Source organism: Bufo bufo, chromosome 10, assembly GCF_905171765.1.
Source record: "Bufo bufo chromosome 10, aBufBuf1.1, whole genome shotgun sequence".
Taxonomy (NCBI): domain Eukaryota; kingdom Metazoa; phylum Chordata; class Amphibia; order Anura; family Bufonidae; genus Bufo; species Bufo bufo.
In genome coordinates this window covers 134,866,302-134,888,921 of record NC_053398.1, presented here as the reverse complement: position 1 = coordinate 134,888,921, position 22,620 = coordinate 134,866,302, and the positions used below count along the sequence as shown (strand labels likewise).

At 49.0% G+C, this 22,620-nt stretch overlaps 2 protein-coding genes across 4 annotated transcripts; one reads left to right on the top strand and one right to left on the bottom strand.

Annotated features, from left to right (window-relative positions):
• Positions 1-1,290: 1,290 nt before the first annotated feature.
• Positions 1,291-10,665, bottom strand: LOC120980763 (uncharacterized protein F13E9.13, mitochondrial-like). The gene is made up of 7 exons (XM_040410043.1): positions 10,399-10,665; positions 5,511-5,586; positions 4,936-5,018; positions 3,239-3,419; positions 2,846-2,996; positions 1,928-2,055; positions 1,291-1,602 (listed from the first exon to the last, which is right to left on the bottom strand). The coding sequence occupies exons 2-7, from the start codon at positions 5,581-5,583 to the stop codon at positions 1,412-1,414; spliced, it is 807 nt and encodes a 268-aa protein (XP_040265977.1). The 5' UTR covers positions 5,584-5,586; positions 10,399-10,665; the 3' UTR covers positions 1,291-1,411.
• A 33-nt stretch (positions 10,666-10,698) lies between these two features.
• CCNE1 (cyclin E1) lies at positions 10,699-19,078 on the top strand. 3 transcript variants are annotated; one of them, XM_040410040.1, is made up of 12 exons: positions 10,699-10,875; positions 11,209-11,250; positions 11,390-11,468; positions 11,544-11,618; positions 15,482-15,633; positions 16,031-16,166; positions 16,636-16,782; positions 17,116-17,211; positions 17,315-17,449; positions 17,531-17,642; positions 17,879-18,039; positions 18,599-19,078. In XM_040410040.1, the coding sequence occupies exons 2-12, from the start codon at positions 11,237-11,239 to the stop codon at positions 18,716-18,718; spliced, it is 1,227 nt and encodes a 408-aa protein (XP_040265974.1). In that variant the 5' UTR covers positions 10,699-10,875; positions 11,209-11,236; the 3' UTR covers positions 18,719-19,078. The 3 variants fall into 3 exon arrangements, with proteins under 3 accessions (XP_040265974.1, XP_040265976.1, XP_040265975.1); XM_040410042.1 differs by lacking the exon at positions 11,209-11,250 and having other exon boundaries at positions 18,599-18,734; XM_040410041.1 differs by lacking the exon at positions 11,544-11,618 and having other exon boundaries at positions 18,599-18,734.
• The last annotated feature ends 3,542 nt before the right edge of the window (positions 19,079-22,620 follow it).

The following is a 22,620-nucleotide window of genomic DNA, read 5'->3' as shown; positions in this document are numbered from 1 at the left end:
ACGTGTGCTGTAATGTGAGAGAGGTAACCAGTAGTCAGTGCAATGCACAGCGCTGCTCTGGTCACTCATACAGGCTGGGGACACTAAGCAAAGGTTATGTTTTATAAAGCTGATCTGTGCACTGTATCATTGTACAGCATATATTATGATTTGTGTTAATCCTGTATTATACTCCAGAGCTGCACTCACTATTCTGCTGGTGCAGTCACTGTGTACATACATTACATTACTTATCCTGTACTGATCCTGAGTTACATCCTGTATTATACTCCAGAGCTGCACTCACTATTCTGCTGGTGCAGTCACTGTGTACATACATTACTTATCCTGTACTGATCCTGAGTTACATCCTGTATTATACTCCAGAGCTGCACTCACTATTCTGCTGGTGCAGTCACTGTGTACATACATTACTTATCCTGTACTGATCCTGAGTTACATCCTGTATTATACTCCAGAGCTGCACTCACTATTCTGCTGGTGCAGTCACTGTGTACATACATTACATTACTTATACTGTACTGATCCTGAGTTACATCCTGTATTATACTCCAGAGCTGCACTCACTATTCTGCTGGTGGAGTCACTGTGTACATACATTACATTACTTATACTGTACTGATCCTGAGTTACATCCTGTATTATACTCCAGAGCTGCACTCACTATTCTGCTGGTGCAGTCCCTGTGCACATACATTACTTATCCTGTACTGATCCTGAGTTACATCCTGTATTATACTCCAGAGCTGCACTCACTATTCTGCACTACATTACTTATTCTGTACTGATCAGGAAGCATCTTACATAAATACACTGATAAATCTCCCCATATGGCTCTAAATCCACTATTTCCCCATCACCCAATATACTATAAAACTGTCTGGGGGAACTCAGTGCATAGAAATCTGTACAATAACCATTAAACTCAACAGAAGCTGTACAATCTCTGTGCTCCCTCTAGTGGCAGTGGTTTTCCATTGCCTCTGACCTCCACACAGTTTACGGGATATGAAGACCATCTGCTTGATGATGCAGTTCACTGATGGGGGGGGATTTAGAAGGGTGGGTCACATGGGGCATTCTCATGGGTCACATGGGGTCACATGGGGCATTCTCTCCAGAGAAATTCTGTAACAGAACCTCTTTTTCAGACGGCTGCCTAGCAACAGGCACCGCAGCTAGTGGGTGACCGCTCCGGATGATTGCTCCGCCCATGGCTGTCAGTTTGTATCCAGAGACAGAAGACAAACCTGAAAATGTTTCAACTTAATTATTTTTCACTTGAAAAATTAAAAAATTTAACAATTTGTGGGAAATCAGAGGTAGGTCGAAAGGTCCAGAGCCCTATACCCAGGACTGGGACTACTACTCCCATAGTGGCCACCAGGGGGCAGTACCAGCTGACTGTCCATCAGTCCCGCAGCTTATTGACCTTGTCCATGAAGGTCACGACCTTCTCGTAGTCCACGTTGTTTCTCCAGTCGCCGCCACGTTTGAAGTAGGAGCCGACGATCAAGGCGCTGGCGTCGGAGTACTTCTCCAGGTTATCCAGCGTCACCCCCGACCCGACGAGAACGGGAATCTGGACGCAGCGCTGGACCTCTAGGACGGGACGGAAGAGGTTAATGGCTGATCCTCTACGGAAATACATCTAATAGACCTTCTCACCAGCCTCCACATCTCTGATTGCTGTCAGTGAACAGAAACGTCCAGAGAGAGCGAAAACTCATCCTGACCCAAGACTTCTCACAGCTGGGAGTTTGTTACAATTAAATCCAGTCTAGACAATCCGCTGTGAGCTAAACCCATCAGCAGCGCACATCGGCTCCCGACCTGTTACAATGTATCAGTGCAGGTAAAATGTATTTGTAGCGAACCTTCAGCTGTGAGGAGTATTGGTCGGGAGGCGAGGATCTTCGTCCTATACCTTTCAGTTCTCGTGGATCTGCTTCTTGTCCTGTAGCGACGCCGGTCAATATAACGCCATCCGCCAAGAAGAACTCCGCTGCCTTTGCCGTCTCCGATATCGTAACGTCCGCAGTCACGGCGTGGGAGCTGAGAACACGGACATTTTCTTATAGGACCCATCCATGTAAATAACTGACTCACTGGCTAAGGGCTCATTCACACGAACGTGTGCTGCCCGTTACCGTACTGCGGAACCGCAATACACGGGAACCGTTACGTGTTCATTCCGCATCACGGATGCGGACCAATTCACTTCAACGGGTCCGCAAATCCGGAACGGAAGCACGGAACGGAACACTACAGAGTGCTTTCTGGGGGTTCCGTGCCTCCGCACCGCAAAAATAGAAGTTGCGCTATCTTTTTGCGGAACGTACGGATCGTGGACCCAATCAAGTGAATGGGTCTGCGATCCCCATGCGGCTGCCCCCGTGCAATTTGCGGTCCACAGCACGGGCTTCAAACGGTCGTGTGAACGAGCGCTAAGTCACAGATCTCCAAGTTTCGGAGACTTTGCTGTCATTTCTCATCATTTTCAAGATCTCTGCTTGCAGTCAGCAAATGGAAACATTCTTCTGTACATCCAGAGGCTCCAAAGCCATCCTGACCTTATATTATAGCTGAGGGGTTGCTACAATTGCATCTAGCGAGCGAAATACAAGACTCCAGCCAATCACAGGTCACACAATCTAAACGGCCTTGTCTCCGGGTCAAATGGATCCATCGTAAAAATAGAGATCAGTTTCCAAATATTTCTGTTTCCATTCACTGACAGCAAGCAGAAATCTTTAACTTAATAAAAAAAAGCCTATTAGGAAGTTGCAGAATTTTACAAGCCTCGTTGCTAACAGCAATGTCCGCGGCGCCCGCGGCCACTGACCTGTGCTTCTTCTTAATGTCGGCGAAGATCTGGACGTGCTCCGCGCCCACAGCCTTGCGGTACCGCAGCAGGTCTCCAGCGCAGGCGCTCACCAGTCCTTCATCAGCGACGTGAGAGAAGACAAAGCTCTCGGCTCGTATGAAGTCCAGCCCTGTACAACAGCGGAGATTAGGGGTCCGGATGGGAGTCATGTACTGGGGGGGGAGGGGGGCTTCCTGCTAGTCCTCACCCCACCAACCTGCCCCCAGAAACAACAGGAAAGCTGGGTGACCACCGCGTGACTCCCATGGGCTTTCCCTGAGACAAGGGGGACGCCAGACTTCAGTAATTACAGCTTAGCTGTCCTACCATTAAAGTTCTGCTCACCTAAGTCCTGCTTCCACTGCTGTTTACCTGCTGCCAGCGCCACCGCCAAGGCTTGCTGATTGGCGCAAGCGAGGACCTGAACCCCTAGAGGGAGCTGTGGGCACGTCTGCCTGACAGCGGCGCACACCGCGGCCATGGATGCCGTAACCTCCGGTCCGACGTGCAGGGTATACGGGACGTCATTCATGTTCTCCACCATCAGGCCGTCCTGACAAGAGAAAATCACCAGCTCCAATAAAGCGCAGTCGCTGGCGCCAAGGATTGGCAGACAGATCAAATACAGGCGTGGCAATTAAAGGCAAGCTCATATCTATCAGGTCAGAGCTCAGTTTTTCTGCTACAAAGCTCCAAATCCCCTGCGCAGATATAGTTACTTGATAACATGTTATAGCTGCAGCCACCACTAGAGGGAGCCTTTTGTCCACTGCAATGATAAAACAGTATGCTGTGAGCTCCCCCTAGTGGTGACTAGGCAGACGTAACTTTATTATCTGATCCCACTAAAAGGGTTGTCTCAGCTGAGCCACTGGTGGCATATCCCTAGGATAGGTGCGGGTCCTAGATCGATTTCCAGAATGGGACCCCCCGAAGTGAGCGGAAAGCCGACGTACACTCTTAGAGATACGTGTGGGTCCCACCTATCCTAGTGATAGGCCATCAAGGTCCAGGCTGATACAACCCCCCTTAAAGACTGAGACAATTTTCGTTTTTTCCTCCCCACCTTCCAAGAGCCACAACTTTTTACATTTTCTGTTCACAGAGCCGTACGGGGGCTTATTTTTTGCAGGACAAGTTTTATTTTTAATGGCACCATTTCAGTTAAAAAATAATAATGTGTTGAGTAAAAAAAAAAATATAAAATTCGCCAAGGTTTGGTTTTGTTACTACGCTTTTCATTATGCGCTAAAAATGACACGAGGTCCTTATTCTGTGGGTTATTACAGTCACGTGATCCCAAATCTGCATGTTTTTATATTATGTTTTACTACTTCAAAATAAATAAATAAAAACCTTCTAAAAAAATAAAACTTTTTTTCCATCGCCATATTCGGACCTTACGTTTTTATACTGCTGTCTACGGAGGGCTTATTTTTTGGGGCGAGCTGCAGTATTTACTGCTACCATTTTGGGGTAGATAACACATTTTTTAGATGAGGAGATACTGGTTATGTTTATATTTTTATTTGTTTATTTTTACATGTAAATATTGAGAAAAGGGGTTCATTAAAAAATTATATTTTTTTATTTTTCAAGATTTTTTTCCAGTAATTTTTAGTCCCATTACATGTGCACACCTTCTATTGCAGTCTATGGGATTTTCACTCGCTGCCTGCAGTATCTCTGATCCCGGTCACAACCGCCACCTGCCACATTTTTCTCAGTTTGCTCCACACTGCGACTACCCGCTAACGCTGTACATGTATGGCACTATACACTAAGGGGTTAAAGGGATCTGTCAGCAGTTTACACTATGATAAACTGCTGACAGTGCCAGTTGGCGGCTGGAGAGAACAGAACAAATGTACCTATTCTGGAGCTTTTATGATTAGGAGCAGTGTGATTATGAAGTTTTACTCTGCCAGGTTCTGCTCCTGCATTGTACTGCTTCACAGCCCCTCCTCTCTGCCCTGAGTGACAGCCGTAGCATCCAATCAGGAGACAGCTGTGAAGACTGACGGATATGAGATAATTGGCGAGAATAACAGGGACGCCTTAACCCTTACAATGCCAGCCTTCCTGTAGATCTCAGCTTCCTTACAAGCCTCCTCCAGAATCTGCCCCACTGATGACGTGCAGCGCGGCGTGCCTGGAAAACAAGGGTTAACGTGAAAGGAACGCTAGGATCACTTAAAGGGGTTTATTGGGATTTTGATACTGATGACCCATCCTCAGGACAGGTCATCGGTATCTGATCGGCGGGGGTCCGACACCCGGGACCCCCTGCCGATCAGCTGTTCGAGAAGGCACTGGCGCTCCTGTGAACGCCACGCCCTTCTCCGCGCTCACCAAGCACAGCGCCGCGCATTGTATTGTGGCCGTGCTTGGTATAGCGCTCAGCCCAATTGAAGTGAATGGGCCTGAGTGCCATATTAAACACGGCCGCTATACATTGTATGACCATGTGCTTGGTGAGCACGGAGAAGGGCGCGGCGCTCACAGGAACAGCTGATCGGCGGGGGTCCCAGGTGTCGGACCCCCGCCGATCAGATACCGATGACCTGTCCTGAGGATGGGTCATCAGTATCAAAATCCTGTAAAACCCCTGTAACTGGTATCTAGCCGCCCCTCCCCCACCTACCTGGTAAAGCTCTCAGGTGCACCATCCCAATGACTACGGACCTCAGTCTCCCAAAGAGCTGCAAAAACGGCATCGCCTTTCAAAAATAATAAGAAAACAGGAGGAGTGACCGCGAGCAGAGGAAACAGAGGAGGATGGAACAGCCCTTTAAATCTACATTTCATAAGGAACAACCTCCAACCACTGTACTGTAAAACTACAACTCCCAGCATGCCCGCATACTATACAGTAGTGATCTCCAACCTCTGGTGTTCCTGACGCTGTAAAACTACAACTCCCAGCATGCCCTTATACTATACAGCATTGATCTCCAACCTCTGGTGTTCCTGACGCTGTAAAACTACAACTCCCAGCATGCCCGCATACTATACAGCATTGATCTCCAACCTCTGGTGTTCCTGACGCTGTAAAACTACAACTCCCAGCATGCCCGCATACTATACAGCATTGATCTCCAACCTCTGGTGTTCCTGACGCTGTAAAACTACAACTCCCAGCATGCCCTTATACTATACAGCATTGATCTCCAACCTCTGGTGTTCCTGACGCTGTAAAACTACAACTCCCAGCATGCCCGCATACTATACAGTAGTGATCTCCAACCTCTGGTGTTCCTGACGCTGTAAAACTACAACTCCCAGCATGCCCGCATACTATACAGTAGTGATCTCCAACCTCTGGTGTTCCTGACGCTGTAAAACTACAACTCCCAGCATGCCCGCATACTATACAGTAGTGATCTCCAACCTCTGGTGTTCCTGGCGCTGTAAAACTACAACTCCCAGCATGCCCGCATACTATACAGTAGTGATCTCCAACCTCTGGTGTTCCTGACGCTGTAAAACTACAACTCCCAGCATGCCCGCATACTATACAGCATTGATCTCCAACCTCTGGTGTTCCTGACGCTGTAAAACTACAACTCCCAGCATGCCCTGACAGGCTGCATACTCCACTGCAGTGATCTCCAATCTGTGGCTCTGGGGGCATGCTGGGAGTTGTAGTTTTGCAAGGCAGACACAGGTTAGAGATCACTGCCGTAGAGGCAGCCTATGGGGTCCATATAATGTTGGGGCCCCACATCACATAGAATCTATTCACCAAGGGGTTTGGGATGGAATAGGGGGTATGGCAGACGGGGCAGCGACATTTTGCTATGGGCAACATTTCCTCCCTTTAAGCCCCTGAGGGAGGGGGAGGGGGTAGTTGATGCGGAGGCCGTCCATACACCGGAAATTCCTGTATGAGAGGTGACACCATCAGCCCCGTCCATTACAAGTGACCGCCTCATGTCCGGGGCACAGGAATGGACGCTGAGCATCCCAGTCGTCGCCCCCCGATCACACATCGGAGTCCAGTAAATATCAGGAGACTGAAGCATATGGGCGACGGAGGCTATACCATCATTCAGCCATCACCCCCTTAATAAATTTTGCAGAATTTGGACTGTCCTGAAAAGTCCTGTCCCCATAGAGAATGAATGGGTCCGCACCCATTAGGCCCCCACTGAGAAGACATGTAGGTCACAAGTTGGGTGTCGGGGGCAGTCAGACCCTCGCCCGCTTTATCCCGTCACAGACATAACACAACTGCAGGGATGGAAGAAAACTCTGATCCTGGCCATTAACCCTCTCAGTCCTATACGGAGAGTTTGAGGTTCAAGTCCTTCCTCCATTACACGGTCACCACCGGCTGGTTCTCCATGGGTGCCCTACGTGTGTACTGACCGCGGCTGCGCCTCGAAAGGGCTCATTACCTCCTCCATGGAGGCCGCATGCACAAACCGTGAAAGGCGTTTGTGCAGCTTTTTTTTTTTTACAAAAGGTAAAAAAAAACACACACACACAGCGCTGCGGCCGGGGCTCGCTGTGAGTTACTGGGACATCTACGCCACGCGGAAATTTTTTACGTTCATACGTTGAAATCTGCGGCCTGTCGATTCTTTCCGCGGATTTTCATTGCGTTGCAGGGGGGGGGGTGAAGTTCATGGTGAATCCGCCACCTGCAACACACGAGGATTTGGCCGGAGATTAGTTTTGGGCTCGCAGCAAAATCGGCACAGGGAAAATAAGCGTCAAAATCATTCCTCAGGACAGGTCATCAATATCGGGCCTCGCGCACCCGGCCCGCAAACAGCTGATCAGTGGGGGTGCCCGGTGTTGGACCCCCACCCATCTCAGGCCTCATGCACGCAGTCAGCAAAAAACGGATCCGCAAAGAATACGGATGACGTCCGTGTGCATTCCGTATTTTACACGTGGCCACCCTGCATGGCAGCACAACTCTGAGCGAGGTTCCCTTTCACGGATCGAGTCTTCCACTTAGGGCTTATGCGCATGAACGTGCGCCGCCTGTGCTGTGCATTCACGGGCACCGCGTGGCCTGCGCTGGCGGATGCGGGGCCCATTCAACTTGAATGGGTCTGCGATCCGTCTGCACCGCAAAAAAAAATAGAGCATAGGCACGGATCGAAATGTCATGGAAGCGCTCCGTAGTGCACCGCCCTTAGACGGGGGCAGTGAATTCACAGGTACGGTAAACAGCATGGCCTCCGCCTGCATTTACCACCCGGCACAGCCCCACGGAGGCGCAGGATCCACGTGAATGCTATGCCCAGCCCATATTGCTCATGTGTTTGGTGATTAATAAGTTACTGTTTCCGATCCGCAAAAAACGGATCGCATATGGATATGTTTTGTGGAATAACGGAACGGAAGAGGACTTAAATCAGAGGAAAAAAAAACCTCAGATATGGAACAACGGATCCGTGAAAAATGGACTGCAAAACAACAGTCGTGTGCATGAGGCCTAACAAGTGTTTTATGGTGCAGAAACGCATGGAAGGCTACATGCACACGACCGTTGTGTATATTGCGGATCCGCAAAACACGGATGGCGTCTGTGTGCGGAACAGCGCAGACAGCCATTAATATAACTGCCTATTCTTGTCCACAAAACGGACAAGAATAGGAAAGGTTATATATTTTTTTCGCGGACCACGGATGCGGACAGCACACGGACCGCTGTCTGCATCTTTTGCGGCCCCATTGAAGTGAATGGGTCCGCACCCAAATCCACAAAAACTGCGGCTCGGATGCGGAGCAAAACAACGGTCGTGTGCATGAGGCCTAACATGCGTTTTACGGTGCAGAAACGCATAGAAATCCACATGAAAAAAACTGCGCCCGTGTGCGGTGTGCTAAGGCCTCGTTCACATTTCTGCTTTTCGCTAACTTGTACGGTCGGCATTTTTCACGGACGGCACATGTACCCATTTATTTCAATGTGTCTGTTCACACACCAGTATTTTTTTTTTTTTTACTGACCGCGAGTCGGTGAAAAAAATCACGGAGACACAAACGGCTTTTGGTCTGGGATGCGAAGCACACGTGCCCATTGAAGTCTGTGGGTCCGTGAAAATCACGGAAACAACGGCGATACGTCTGTTCTGATAGGAGATGCTCTGGAAAGCTGCGTCCGTGGCGGACGGATGACGGCGTGAAATGGACACGGACAGGTGAACGAGCCCTAAGGGTATGTTCACGCGGAGGATTTGCGGTGCGCGTTTGAGGCTGAATTCAGTGCAGGTTAAATCTGCGCAGAACCCGCCTCCAATGGCAGGCCGCGCCGCAGTTCGTGCTGAGGGCATTTAAAACACGCTAGGAACGTACAGGTCCCGCCTGACCCCCTGCATAGCCGCGGCGCGTGCCCCCTCGGGGTTCACCTCCAGTCAGTGAAGCTAAACCTAGAAAACGTATGAAACCGCAAAAATCCTCTGATCGCTCCGGACGCCGTCAGGATGGATGGTCAAAAAGAACGGAGGCGATCCGCGGTGGGGGGGAAAGCAGACATGTTAGGTGGACGTACGTGGTAAAGAGCGGTTATATGGCGCCTACAGAAGGGTCTTGTGGTACGTACGGAAATCGCCAATTTACACAAAGCGCTCTTTTTCTCCTGAAGAACAGACCCCAAAAAATATATATAAACGCTCTTTTAGGGCTCACGGATGGATTTTCTCTCAGTTTTTTGTCGCGGACCGTATGCGGAACCATTCATTTCAATAGTTCCGCCAAAAACTTAGGCCTCTTTCACACGGCCGTTTTTTTTTCCCGTTTACTGGCCGTTTTTTGCGGTCCGTATACGGTCCGTATACGGAGCCATTGATTTCAATGGGTCCGCAAAAAAAACGGAATGTACTCCGTATGCATTCCGTTTCCGTTTTTCCGTTTTTCCGTTCCGTTTTAACATAGAACATGTCCTATATTTGGCCGCAAATCACGTTCCGTGGCTCCATTAAAGTCTATGGGTCCGCAAAAAAAACGGAATGCATACGGAAGTGCATCCGTATGTCTTCCGTATCCGTTCCGTTTTTTGCGGATCCATCTATTGAAAATGTTATGCCCAGCCCAATTTTTTCTATGAAATAACTGTATACTGTATTTGCCATACGGAAAAACGGAACGGAAAAACGGAACGGAAACGGAAACAAAACGGAAACAAAAAACGGAACAACGGATCCGTTTAAAACGGATCGCAAAACACTGAAAAAGCCATACGGTCGTGTGCAATAGGCCTTACTCCATATGTCCGTTCCGCAAAAAAATAGAACACGCCAAGGACAGGACTGTTATCTATTAGGGGCCGGCTGTTCCGTTCCGCCAAATACGCAATGCACACGGACGCCATCCGTTGTTTTTTTTTTACGGACCGCAAAATACATACGGTGGTGTGCATGAGGCCTGAAGGTGAATGACGGAAGGTGAATCTAGGGCCTAGAACACATCAGGTGCGGCAGGGTCGGGGGGGTAGAACGCGGTGACGTCACGCACGCTCCCCGCACACAGAGCCCCGCCCACTCCCCCCAGTCCACAATGTGTCCGGTCCTCACCTCCCCCCGACGCCCGCGGGGCCCCCGACACCGCTCTCTGTTTACATTCGGCTCCCGCACCCCACGTGTCCCGTCCACTTCCAGGTGTCTTGGCCACGCCCACCGCCTTGGCCACGCCCTGGGCGCCAGTCCCGCCCCCGGATCCCCGGCCGGCGGTGGTTATAACTGGGGGGTCGGGAGAGCGGCGGCTGTGATTATCCAGAGAGTCGCAGCAGCAGGGGCCCCTGAGCAGTCAGCCAGCCCCCTCCCCCCCAGAACGGTGTCTGTTACTTGCTGGAAGCCGCTTCCCGGAGCCCTCCACCTGCCCCCATGTCACCCCCGGCTCCCAGGGCGGGCTCCCCGTTACCTGCCGGCCTGTAGGAGACATGTGACCCCGAGTTTCTATAGCGCACCCCCAATACTTTGAGGAACTAGTCTTACTGATTCCTGTACTAAGCCCCCCGGCCGAGGAGGGGCCCCTGCACCCCGACACTTCTGGTAAGTCCTTTCCGCTGCGGCTTACATGCGTTATAATTGTGGGGGTGCGTTTAACCACTTGCGGTAAGCCTCAGCGGCCCTTAGGGGGTTAATGTCTGCTGGGGGGAGCACGCCCTTATACCCTCCCCTCCCCCCAGTGCAAACTTTGCAGCCATTTCCTTCTGACTGAGGGTCGCATTGCTCCCGGGGCCCAGCTCCACCGCCCGGGGGCCCCTGCACCTCCCCCCCTCCTCCTCCTCCAGGCGCCAAAGCTTCAGTGGGGGCTGGGAAGGCCCTGCAACATCCCCCTGGCCAAATGTGAGCTTCTCACCCTGCTGTCCTCTTCATTTTCAGCTGCAGATCCTCCTCATTGCCCCCTGAGATGCCAGTGATGAGGTAGGTACAGAGCCCCCATGCCAGGTGCCCAGTGCCAGCCCTGCCCCCGCTCTCCTGTGCCATCTGTTGCAGCCATGATCAGAGTTATTTTATTTATATATATATTTATTTATGTATTTTTTTTTATATTTAATTTCAGCAATTTCACAAAAGAGAAGCCGACAAAGGCTGTGGCGGTGGCGGGGCACTCCAGGAAGAGAAAGGCAGATGTGGCCATTGTAAGTGCATACAAAGAGCCGTGTGTGGGGTATGGGAGGCCTCTGCTCGCTCCCGCCTCATTGCTCCTTCTGCAGTTTTTGCAGGATCCGGACGAAAACCTGGAGCTGGAGATGTTGGAAATGACCAAGAAGAAGCAGTACGAGCAGCAGGTAAGTGGCCGCGACGCTCTGTGGCCATTACCACCCTCTGCTTATAAAGGAGACTTGTTGTTTTTGGAAGTTTTGTTTACTCTGTGAATGTATGGATGCGTCATTTAGGATTTTGGGTTACACATTGCGTCTGACAACCGCATCAAAAAGGGCAGATGAAACGCCAGGCGTGTGTTTTACGAAGCGTACCTCCGTACAATTTTTTTTTTTTTCTGCCATAAATTTTTGGTTTTGGATCCCTCACCCAAAAAACAAGCCGAAAGTGTCCGCAAACTATCTCCATTGACTTCAATCGGAAACCCGGCTTGTTAATCTACCCAGGGCTTCTTCTGCACACGGGGTGGGGGGGACGCAATCCAGCTCCTACCGCCGCGCCCTGCTGCACCAGGGATGGGTATGGACTTTCTTGGTGTGGCCTAAAAAGACGCAAGGCGATTTCAGCGCACGTGCTGCAAGGTTTTCGGCGCAGAATCCACATTAAAATTCAATACAAATCAGGATTTTTTTAATTTTTTTTTTAGCACATGAAAAACACTGAACTTGCCCTAAGGCCTCATGACCGTTCTGGTCTGCATCCAGGCTGCAGTTTTTGCGGCTCGGGTGCGGATCCATTCACTTCAATGGGGCTGCAAAAGATGCGGACAGCACTCAGCGTGCTGTCCGCATCCGTTGCTCCGTTCCGTGGCCCCGTAAAAAAAAATAATTATATAACCTGTCCTATTGTCCGTTTGGCGGACAAGAATAGGCATTTCTAAAATGAGCCGCTTGTTCCGTTCCGCAAACTGAGGAAGGCACACGGGCGACTTCTGTGTTTTGCAGATCCGCAAGAAATGGAGCCTGAGGTCCTCATGAACGTGTGCCGGGAATTTGGGACCGCAAACTGCCCCCAATGCACAGACGTGGTCCGTGCTGATGGCTGCAGACCCATTCAACGTGAAGGAGTCCGTGCTCCATCCGCACACCCGAAAAAAAATACAGCATGTTCTATCATTTTTATATTTTTTTTCGGTGTAGAGGCACAGACCAAAATGCCACGGAAGCATTCCACTGCCTTCCGCGCCGTATCTTCCGGATTGCGGACCCATCCAAGTGAATGGGTTTGCATCTGTGATACGGTGCGCACAAGGTCGGTGCCCATATATTGCAGGCCGCAATATGGGCACAGCTGAATGCAGCCTTGTAAATGGCATGTTGGTTTTTGTTTTTCTTTGCAAGCAGTGTTTTTCGCCACTAGCGTTTATTTTTTTCAGCGTCTCCCCTACAGAGAAGGGGATAAGACAATGCCTGAAAACAAAGGCTTGTGTGTCCGGAGTTTCATATTTCCCTTGATCCTTTAGCTAACATTTGGAGCAGGTGGTCAAACTGCAAAATAACGGGACAAAATACACAAGTGCAGAAAACCCACGTGAACCCAAACTAAGTCCGGGGACACGTGTGACGGACAAGTCCTCAGCTGTTCTTGCTGCATTTCCACCACGTGTATTACATGTGCCATCAGATCTCGGCCCCTCCACTGGACTGGTGCGAGTCATTGCTCGGGTCTATGGCGGCCACTTCTGGCGCACGGAGGCTGGAGGTACCGTCCCGAATTTATTAAGTGACTTTGCAAATAGTTTGCTTTAAAAGGGTTTTTCCAGGAGTTCAGTATTGATGGGCAGTCCTCAGTATCTGGGGGTCCTGCAGCAGTTTGAGGCCAGTGATGTCGCGTTCGTCGTTCACGTGGGCTCCGTACTGTTCAAGTGAATGGGGCTGAGCTGCGATACTGAGCACAGCCACTAGTGAATGTATGGCGCTGTGCCTGAGGCCGCGGAACTTGCTGCAGCCTCAGAGCTGATCGGAGGGGTCCAGTGGGTTGGACACCCTCCAAGCGGATACTGATGACCTATCAGTATCGGGGCTCATTCACACGACCGTATGGCTGTGATGCCCATTTTATCACGGACACCATATGGTCTTGTGAATGAGCCCTTTAACACTTAAACAAACCCTAAGAGCACGTCTCCCCCGGTATACTGGATCAAAACTAACTGCCAGGCTTAATTCTCACTCTTTTTTTACTTTTTATTTTTTGTGTTTTTTCCTGTGGAAAACATGTATATTAGCTAGTAGTAACACCCTACAATGCTTATTTATTTTTGTTTTTTCCTGTGGACTTCTCTATAGAAATGCGAGAGAAACATGTGACTAAACTCCAACCAGACTGGGACTGAATCGAGTAATTTGACAGAAAAAAAAAAAATCCTTGATACAAATGTTTTGCATCGAGGATTCGTTTGTCATGTGACCACGGAGTAGGAGTGAAGCGCTTGCTATTACTTACCGCTCCGTGGTCACCCGCCGGCCCGTACCGCGCTGCACTGGATCCTGACACGTCGTCGGGTCATAGTGCGCGTAAGCGCGCACTATGACCCACACTGTGTGACGTCAGGATCCAGTGCAGCGCGCGGAGATGAGGAAGGAGCTGTGGAGCCGCGCCCCAACAGGAAAGGTAAGTATTTCACTGGCGCTGGGGACATGTCACTGAAGGGGGACGGCCGGCACTGGGGGACGTGGAGGGGCAGATGGCACTGGGGGATAGTGGAGCTGATGCACAGGGGGGGGACGAAGGGTGTTGGGTGCTGATGGCAGGGGGTCTGAGATTTTATAAAGGAACATTTTTTTTTTTTTTTTTTTTTTTCTTAGATTATTTTATACGATAGAATACTCTATTACTGAAATAATCATTTACTGCAGCCCTAACCCAGACCAATAATGCAAAATGCTTGTAATTGATGAATTTCATGGTGTTCTTTACAAGCCTGTGTAGTGTGGCTTCAGTCCCTATAGCCTATTCTGTATCCCATGGGCCCTAGAAGCCCTTCATATGGCGTCCAGGGTCTGTGTATGCAGCAGTGCTATGAATAGTGCCAAATACCCCTTTTGGGCAGCCCTCGCTTACCACTGGATCGGTGTAGGGAAGCATGCCTGGCTGCAGTGGCGAACATCACTCTGGAAGTTGGGGTGAAGTGAACCTCGCAGTGCAGGCAGGTATGCTTTCCCTCCGCGGGTCTGGTGGAGTGTGTGTGTGGGGGGGGGGGGGAATAGGTCTAAAAGCTGGACAACCCCTTAAAGGGATATTTTTTCCATCTCATAAAGCGTTGGCATAACAAGGATGGACCATCTCTTCATTATTGGGGGGGGGGGGGCTCTGCTGCTTTGCGCAGGGGGAACACCAACCTAGCTCCATTCAAGTGATCGGGCTGAGTGCAGTTCCCTGCGCAGGCGGGCGCGGTGCTGCTTTGCAGAGAAATGCTGGAGGGCCCCATCACTTTCTTCCCTTCACTGCTATCACTTTACAAGATGGGGATACCCCATTAATGGTGGTCACCTCAAATGTTTGCTGTTTTCTGTTACCAGTACTTTTTTGGGGAGCGTTGCGGATGCTACAGAAAATCTGTGCTGCCTGCTCCTTCGCTCCTACCGTGGTGCATCCGTCGGTCGCCTCTGAAGTGATGTATTGGGGTTTGAGGAGAGTTGCATCTTGTTTCCAAAGTGAAGAACATCCGATTTAGCTGCATCTAAGCCCTGCGTAGTTCTGGACTGTGTCGGCTCTGCTATGTGAGGACCTCCTCCCTCTTCAGACTGTGCGGTCTCCTTATACAGTGTGAATTGGAGAAGCCTGGAGGCTCTGCACATGCAGCTCAGAACATGGGAGGGGCAGTCTAATCTATGGAGATCTGCACCCCCTTATTAGTCCCACCCCCCAAAAAAGACTTATTGGTCATATGTTCTTGGAACGCTTCCAGGACTGTTGGACTACACTGCTTTAGAGATCAACAGCCAATAAAACGTAGAGGTTATAGAAAAGTGTCATCTTGTTTTAGGATTATTGGAGAAACGGTGACTCGTGGGGAAGCCCCTGCAAGTTCATCCCTACGCCTGAGAAAGAATCGGGGTCTCTAGACGTTTCCCCTCACCCTCGGTATGCCTGCCTGAAATTCCCATCGTCTACGGTGTCACCTCTTCCACAGCTCAGGTATGCGGATACGTATCGGGTGATGGGGGACACTTGAGCCGTTCCTGGCTCGGGTCTTCGGTGCCATGATCGGGGCTTTATCCAGAAGTCCATAGATGTGACGTTCCTCAGCTGCTCCACCTAGAACACTGCTGCTCTATTATAAGGTCCAGATGTAAGGGTTGAAGTTTCAGCTTTTGCTTTCGAGGATTGAAAAGTTAATTCTGAGCTGTTAATTTCTGGTTTGGGCTCGGTGACTATGGGAACGTTCTGGGCTTTGCATCAAAACTCGTAAAATAAAGTATGAAGGGCTGGCACAGGGTGGAAGCAGCTGTAGAGTCCGGACTAATGGCACCGCAGACGCCTGGAGATCCTGGTGAGCATCGTCCTCTGATTTTTATCTTGTCACGTTTTCCAGCTGGGCCAACCATGATGACGTGTGGAGAAACATGCTGCGCAAGGACGCAACCTACCTGAGGGACAAAAATGTCTTCCGGAGGCATCCAGAGCTGCAGCAGAGCATGAGGTCCATCCTGCTGGACTGGCTCATGGAGGTTGGTAACCTCTTTAAAACGTTTACGTTTCAGTGGGGTCTGGGTTTCTCTGGCCAAAGCCAATTACTGGTGGCTTGGTCCTCACACTGCAATGATGGATGCTAGGATATGATACCACCCAGTGTGGCAGAAGCCATGATGTATCATATCCTAGCCTCCTTCCATCATTGCAGTGGGAGGACCAAGCCACCAGTAATTGGCTTTGGCCAGAGAAACCCTCAATGTCAGAAGGTCTTGCTCAGACTGGAAAACCCCATAAGTTGGGTGTAGGTTCCTGTAGGGTGGGGTGATGGGATACAGTTTTGATATTGTCCACCGTATCCAAATGTATCTTTTCAAGAACCTGTTGGATCTTTAGGTTCTAAGGAGACCAAGAAGTCATGGGATAAGAGAACGTCTTGCACTTCGTCTCCTCTGCATGTGACTTTGCAGTTCCTCAGTCTTACGGCTGTTTCCTCTTCTTTCTCAGGTCAGTGAAGTTTATAAACTGCAGAGAGAGACTTTCTACCTGGCACAAGACTTCTTTGACCGGTTTATGGCCGAGCAAGAGAACGTGGTAAAGACCAGTCTCCAACTCATTGGCATCACCTCCTTATTCATCGCTGCCAAGCTGGAGGTGGGTAACCTTGTCTCCCTCTTTTCTGGAGGTGACCTATTGGATTTCTCTAGTGTAAAATTAGGACATCTGGTAATTCATGTTTTGGATCCAGAGGTCCTCCTAGATGACTTAAACTAGGGTCTTCCATGTAATTTATCCACCCTGTGGTGACTCCTGTAGTGGATCCCGCTGGACTGTTGATTTGGAGAAGTCCCTGTGCCTCCCATGGCGCAAGTTGGCATTCTTCAGAAGAAGCTCAATGGGACATGAGACCATTGCAATAAGTGATTCATTCTGGAAAACGTTGGGTGTCCATCTCTTGGATTAATTCATGTTTCCCTTGTATTGTAGGAAATCTACCCTCCCAAGCTCCATCAGTTTGCCTACATTACGGACTGTGCTTGCACGGAGGAGGAGATCCTGAACATGGAACTGATAATCATGAAGGTAAGCGGTGCTTGTGGGATGGGGTGACCGTAGGGTTTCATAGAACCTTCTGTACAACATATTAATTTGACTGGATCTTTGTCTTGGTTAACGCTTTCCTCAGGCACTTAAGTGGCGTTTATCGCCGATGACTGCGGTCTCGTGGTTGAACGTCTACTTACAAGTGGCGTACAGTAAAGAACTTCAGCATTTCCTGCTTCCCCAGTACCCGCAGCAGACCTACATACAGATAGTGGAGGTAAGAGGGGGCTCCTGTGTGATATGGGGGGAGGGGTCTATAGTGTCCGGCCTTCTAGTAAATGGTCCCATCTTGTTGTAGCTCCTAGATCTGTGTATCCTGGACGTCGGGTGTCTGGAATATCCGTACAGCGTCCTGGCCGCCTCTGCCCTCTATCACTTCTCTAATGCACAACTTGTGGAAAAGGTGACGGGTAAGTCTGGAAGCGGCTGTGGCTTATGTGGTCTATTGTCCGGTGTAGCCGTACCCTCAAAGGGGTAGTTTTGCCCCATTTTTCGGTCTTCTGCTTGCTGTCAGTGAATGTGATCCCTGTTGTGGATATTTAGAAAATGAGTGCATACCTCATCCCTCCAGACAGTATTGTATTTGTTTGTTTTTCCCCCTGTGCTGATACATTGTTGCAAACGCCCTTTTCTTTCCTGCTTGCAGGCTATGAATGGATGGAACTTGAATCCTGTATAAAGCACATGGTACCGTTTGCAATGGCCATAAGAGACTCGCGGAAACAGACCCAATTAAAGTTCTTCAAGGGGATGGACGTGGAAGACGTGCACAATATCCAGACGCACACGGGCTGCTTGGACCTGCTGGTAAGTGGCTTCACTTTACCTATATTGAGCTCTGATAGCATTGACTGTAAGGGGGGCTACAACACAGGGCGGGGGGCATTTGCCTGCCTCATGCACACTGCTGAGAACAGACTGGTTTGGCTTAATTGGTGATCAACTTATGGACTATTTAAAGGGCATCTCCACTGGCGACACATTCTTCCTATACTGGGACCAGCACCTGTCAGACATTTGGCGTACTTGATAAAAAAATTAAAATAAAATACCCCTTTACTGGGATTCCCGCGGCAAGGCAGGTGGGTGACGCTTGTCTGACATGTAGTCTTCCCTTCCCTTACTGAATCAATCTGAAGTTCAGTTTTAAAGGGGAGCTCTACTGTCATCTTACTATGCAGGAATGATTGGACTGGCAATTCCCTCTTGGTGTTGCTAGAATCTGCTGTGACTTTTCCCTGTCAGCCTACCTGCTGTCTGGCTCTGCGCCCTCCTATGTTACTGGGCAATTGCTTGACTTACAATCCCCTAATGTCACACATGTCCGTTTTCTTGTACTTGATTGATTTTATTTTTACTTTTTTAGGAAAAAGCCCAAGCGAAGATGGAAATGCTTGTGGAGAAGAACAGAGCGACTCCGGTCCGCAGCGGGGTCCTGACTCCTCCACAGAGTGACGAGAAACAGAGGGCGGACGACTCTGAATAATGCTGCCACGTGCTGGACTATTCACCTGGCAGGGGTGCCTACGCGTTGGCTGCGTTACATTTTATAGTGTTTTTATGAACTTCTTCCTAGGGGGGCGCTCTACGTCAATCACCAGCGATTGCTGATATATATATTATATTTTTTTTAACACATGGCTGAAGACGCCTAAGTGTTTATTTTTGCTGCTATTGAAAATGCTGCTGAATGCCAAGGAAAGTAATGGACGGGGGAGGGGTGACTACTCGGCACGGCTGGGTGTCAGGTTTACGTTTCAGTGTGCAATCTCCTGTCCTCTTTACAATCTGTACCATTTTATGAATCTGTTAAATGCTGCTATATCTTTTAAATAAAGATGCCATCAGGGAGATGGCGACGTTCTTATGGGCAGCGTTTTTCATGGTTTTAACCCAAGCCTCCATTCACACCCAAAGCTGCACTCAAACTAGTTGGGTGTCATCATTCCTTCATCTAATGTGAAACGCTACGTCTCCTACAATGCAGTGAATGCAAAGTAATCTATGTGCAGAGTGCAGCTCTGGAGGATAATACAGGATATAATTCAGGATCAGTACAGGATAAGTAATGTATGTACACAGTGATTGCACCAGCAGAATAGTGAGTGCAGCTCTGGGGTATGATACAGGATGTAATTCAGGATCAGTACAGGATAAGTAATGTATGTTCACAGTGACTCCACCAGCAGAATAGTGAGTGCAGCTCTGGAGTACAATACAGGATGTAACACAGGATCAGTACAGGATAAGTAATGTATGTACACAGTGACTCCACCAGCAGAATAGTGAGTGCAGCTCTGGAGTATAATACATGATGTAACTCAGAATAGGTAATGTATGTTCAGTGATTGCACCAGCAGAATAGTGAGTGCAGCTCTGGGGGTATAATACAGGATGTAATTCAGGATCAGTACAGGATAAGTAATGTATGTACACAGTGACTCCACCAGCAGAATAGTGAGTGCAGCTCTGGAGTATAATACAGGATGTAACTCAGAATATGTAATGTATGTTCAAAGTGATTGCACCAGCAGAATAGTGAGTGCGGCTCTGGAGGACAATACAGGATGTAACTCAAGATGAGGAATAGATGTACACGGTGAATTGGATGATTTGGACATAACAGAACATTGTATCCAAACTCTAGACAAAGCTTTTCCTTTTGCCCATAGAAACTCGCCCATTGAATTGTCTCAGAGTTTTTGTCTGGTCGGTGGGGGGCCTTTTAAAGGGCCAGTATCCTTCAGCACAGTATGAGAAGTGTCATCAATATCTTGGATAGTCCTTACCGGATCCAAACTTGTTCCTCAGACACCCATGTGGGAGACAATTGCATTTACATCACAAGGTAGAAAACGGTTATAGCCCCCCCACCCCCCGTGCGTCCTGTGATTAACGCTGTGCTCTCCGCCTTTTAATGGAGTTCTTTATCTTCTTCTGAGATAATTAACGCGGAGACAACAAGAGCGGCGCCTTCTTCGTACAACTTGATTGCTTTTGTAGGTGAAAAACCCCATTAACCTTTGGGCCGGGATGTGGCAAAATGCAGATTCATGTGGCGACCTGTGAAATTAGGAAACCGATTAATTATAAAGAGTGATATGTGGCGATGGCGGCCACTATTTACACCACACGGGATGGGAAGCTCGGCGACAACACTCCAAATCTGTCATTTCCGCCGGGGCAGATTATTATCTGTCACACGAGGGGCGAGTTACCTGCGCTCTGAAAAACTGGATACAAATTATAGAAAATAAAACTATTGTGATAATTGATATATTGCAACAAAATGATAAATCACAACTTCCACTTCTTTAGTTTCATCACTTTTATTTGTTTTTAAATAATTTCCCATCTGCACTGCTGATTATGACGATCAATGTTTAACCCTTAAAGAGCAAGCCAATTTTAGGGGCAAAATTTTTTCCTCCTTGCCATACGATGGCGCTTTTTTTTTTTTTTTTGTGCCATTGTTTTTCAGGTTATGTTTCGTGACATGATAACTTTATTCTGTGGGTTGGTGCGATTGCAGCGATACCCATTTTATATGTATGCACGTCGCTGGCTGTTGAGGGGTTAAATGGGATGCATTGAGCTCCCCCTAGTGGTGGCTGGAGGAGGCCAGCATTAAAATTTTTTTTTAGCATTTGTTTCTAGCCATGCAGTGGATTTGGAGCCTCTGTATCCGAAAACAACAAAGATCACAGACGTGGCGTGCCGCAGGACTTGCCAGAACGCGCACTGTGTCCTGCAGTACGATCAGTGGGATATATGTGGCCAGTTGCCCATGTGAACGTATGATTTTTTTTTGCGGATTCATTGTAAGTGGATAAAACGGACAAGAATAGGACATGTTATATTTTTTTCGCGGGGCTACGGAACGGACATACTGATGGTGTGCTATCCGCATTTTTTGCGGACCCATTGAAATGAATGGGTCCGCATCCTATCCGCGAAAAAAACTGAACGGACACTGAAACAAACAACACTCGTGTACATGAGGCCTAAAACTGATCAGTTTTTTTCCGGTATTGAGCTCCTGTGACGGAACTTTTGCGGAACCATTCACTTCACTAGGTCCGCACAAAAAACGCAAGTTACTCCGTGTGCATTCCAATTGCTAACAGGGCAATTCCCCAATATATTCAGATTTAAGGAATGAATTAGGACAGCGGTTGTGTAACTACAACTCCCAGCATGGTCTGACAGCTCCTGCTGGGGGTTGTAGTTTTCACATGTAGTAGACAAGTTAATTAGAAGAAGAAAAGTCAAGAATATGAGAGAATCATTAGACGAAGCAGAATCAGAATGGCGCAGGTCACAGGCGGCAGCCGTCCTACCGCTCGCCATCGGATGAAGCAGGGAACACGCGGTAAAGGAATGTTTGGGGTTGGGGACAAAGAGCGCTTAGGGCACAGACACCTGGAAATATAATTACTTTTAAAGGACCGATAACCCTATATATAAATATCCTCTCCCCGCCCTGCAATTCTTGTACCTGGATGTGCATCAATCAGTCATCCAGTCCGTGTACGCTGCTTTACAATGTCAGTGTATTCTTCTCCTGAAATCATCTGTGCTGCTGAGGGCCGGCCACGTGTCTGCATCCCCCTCCCCACATCAGGACACTGCACCTGACACATGCAGCTCTGTCTTCACCAACAGGTTTCTGACACCTTCTACAATGTCAGTATACTAATCTCCTGAAATCCTCTGTGCTGCTGAAAGCCTTCCTCACATTAAAACACTGCCTCTGCCACAGGCAGCCCTGTCCTCGCTAATATCAGCACTAACAGGTCTCTGATCCCTCGTCAATGTCTCCTGAAATACTCTGTGCTGCTGAGGGCTGACTGTGCTCATGAATATCATCAGTAACAGGTCACTGATCCTTCCTACAATGTTAGTATACGTTTCTCCTGAAATACTCTGTGCTGCTGTAATCCTGCTCTTATCACTCCTATGTCACCAGCACCCTTATCCTCATGAACAAAATGAATTCAGGTGACACCCCCCCCCCCTCTTCCTGAAATACTCTGTGCTGCTGGAGAAGCTGCCTTTTCCACTAGCAGTCCTTGCACTTCAACGCCATCACAGCACTGCCCGCTTCCCCTCTGATGTAACATCCTCCTGAAATACTCTGCGCTGCTGAAGAATCTTCTTCCACCGGCAGTCTATGTCCTTTCACTTGTCTCCATGATCCGCATCCCTCCACTGTCCCCCTGCACTCTGATATACCATCCTCCTGTAATACTCTGCGCTGCTGTGGGATTCTTTACAGTTCTCAGAGACAGTGGTGATAATGTGGGGTCAGTATGGTGAGGCAGGAGGATAAGTATGTGTGCCCACCCCCTCACTTGTATTTGCATAAGTGAGTGCAGCCACAAATCT

Coding starts and splice junctions, on each gene's coding strand:
- LOC120980763 (XM_040410043.1), bottom strand. CDS start 5,583: ATGCCGTTTTTGCAGCTCTTTGGGAGACTGAGGTCCGTAGTCATTGGG. Junction 2,997..3,238: donor GGCGGTGGCGCTGGCAGCAG/GTAAACAGCAGT, acceptor GCTGTTGTACAG/GGCTGGACTTCATACGAGCC. Junction 2,056..2,845: donor GACATTAAGAAGAAGCACAG/GTCAGTGGCCGC, acceptor CCGTGTTCTCAG/CTCCCACGCCGTGACTGCGG.
- CCNE1 (XM_040410040.1), top strand. Junction 11,619..15,481: donor AGAAGCAGTACGAGCAGCAG/GTAAGTGGCCGC, acceptor ATCTTGTTTTAG/GATTATTGGAGAAACGGTGA. Junction 16,783..17,115: donor TCATCGCTGCCAAGCTGGAG/GTGGGTAACCTT, acceptor CTTGTATTGTAG/GAAATCTACCCTCCCAAGCT.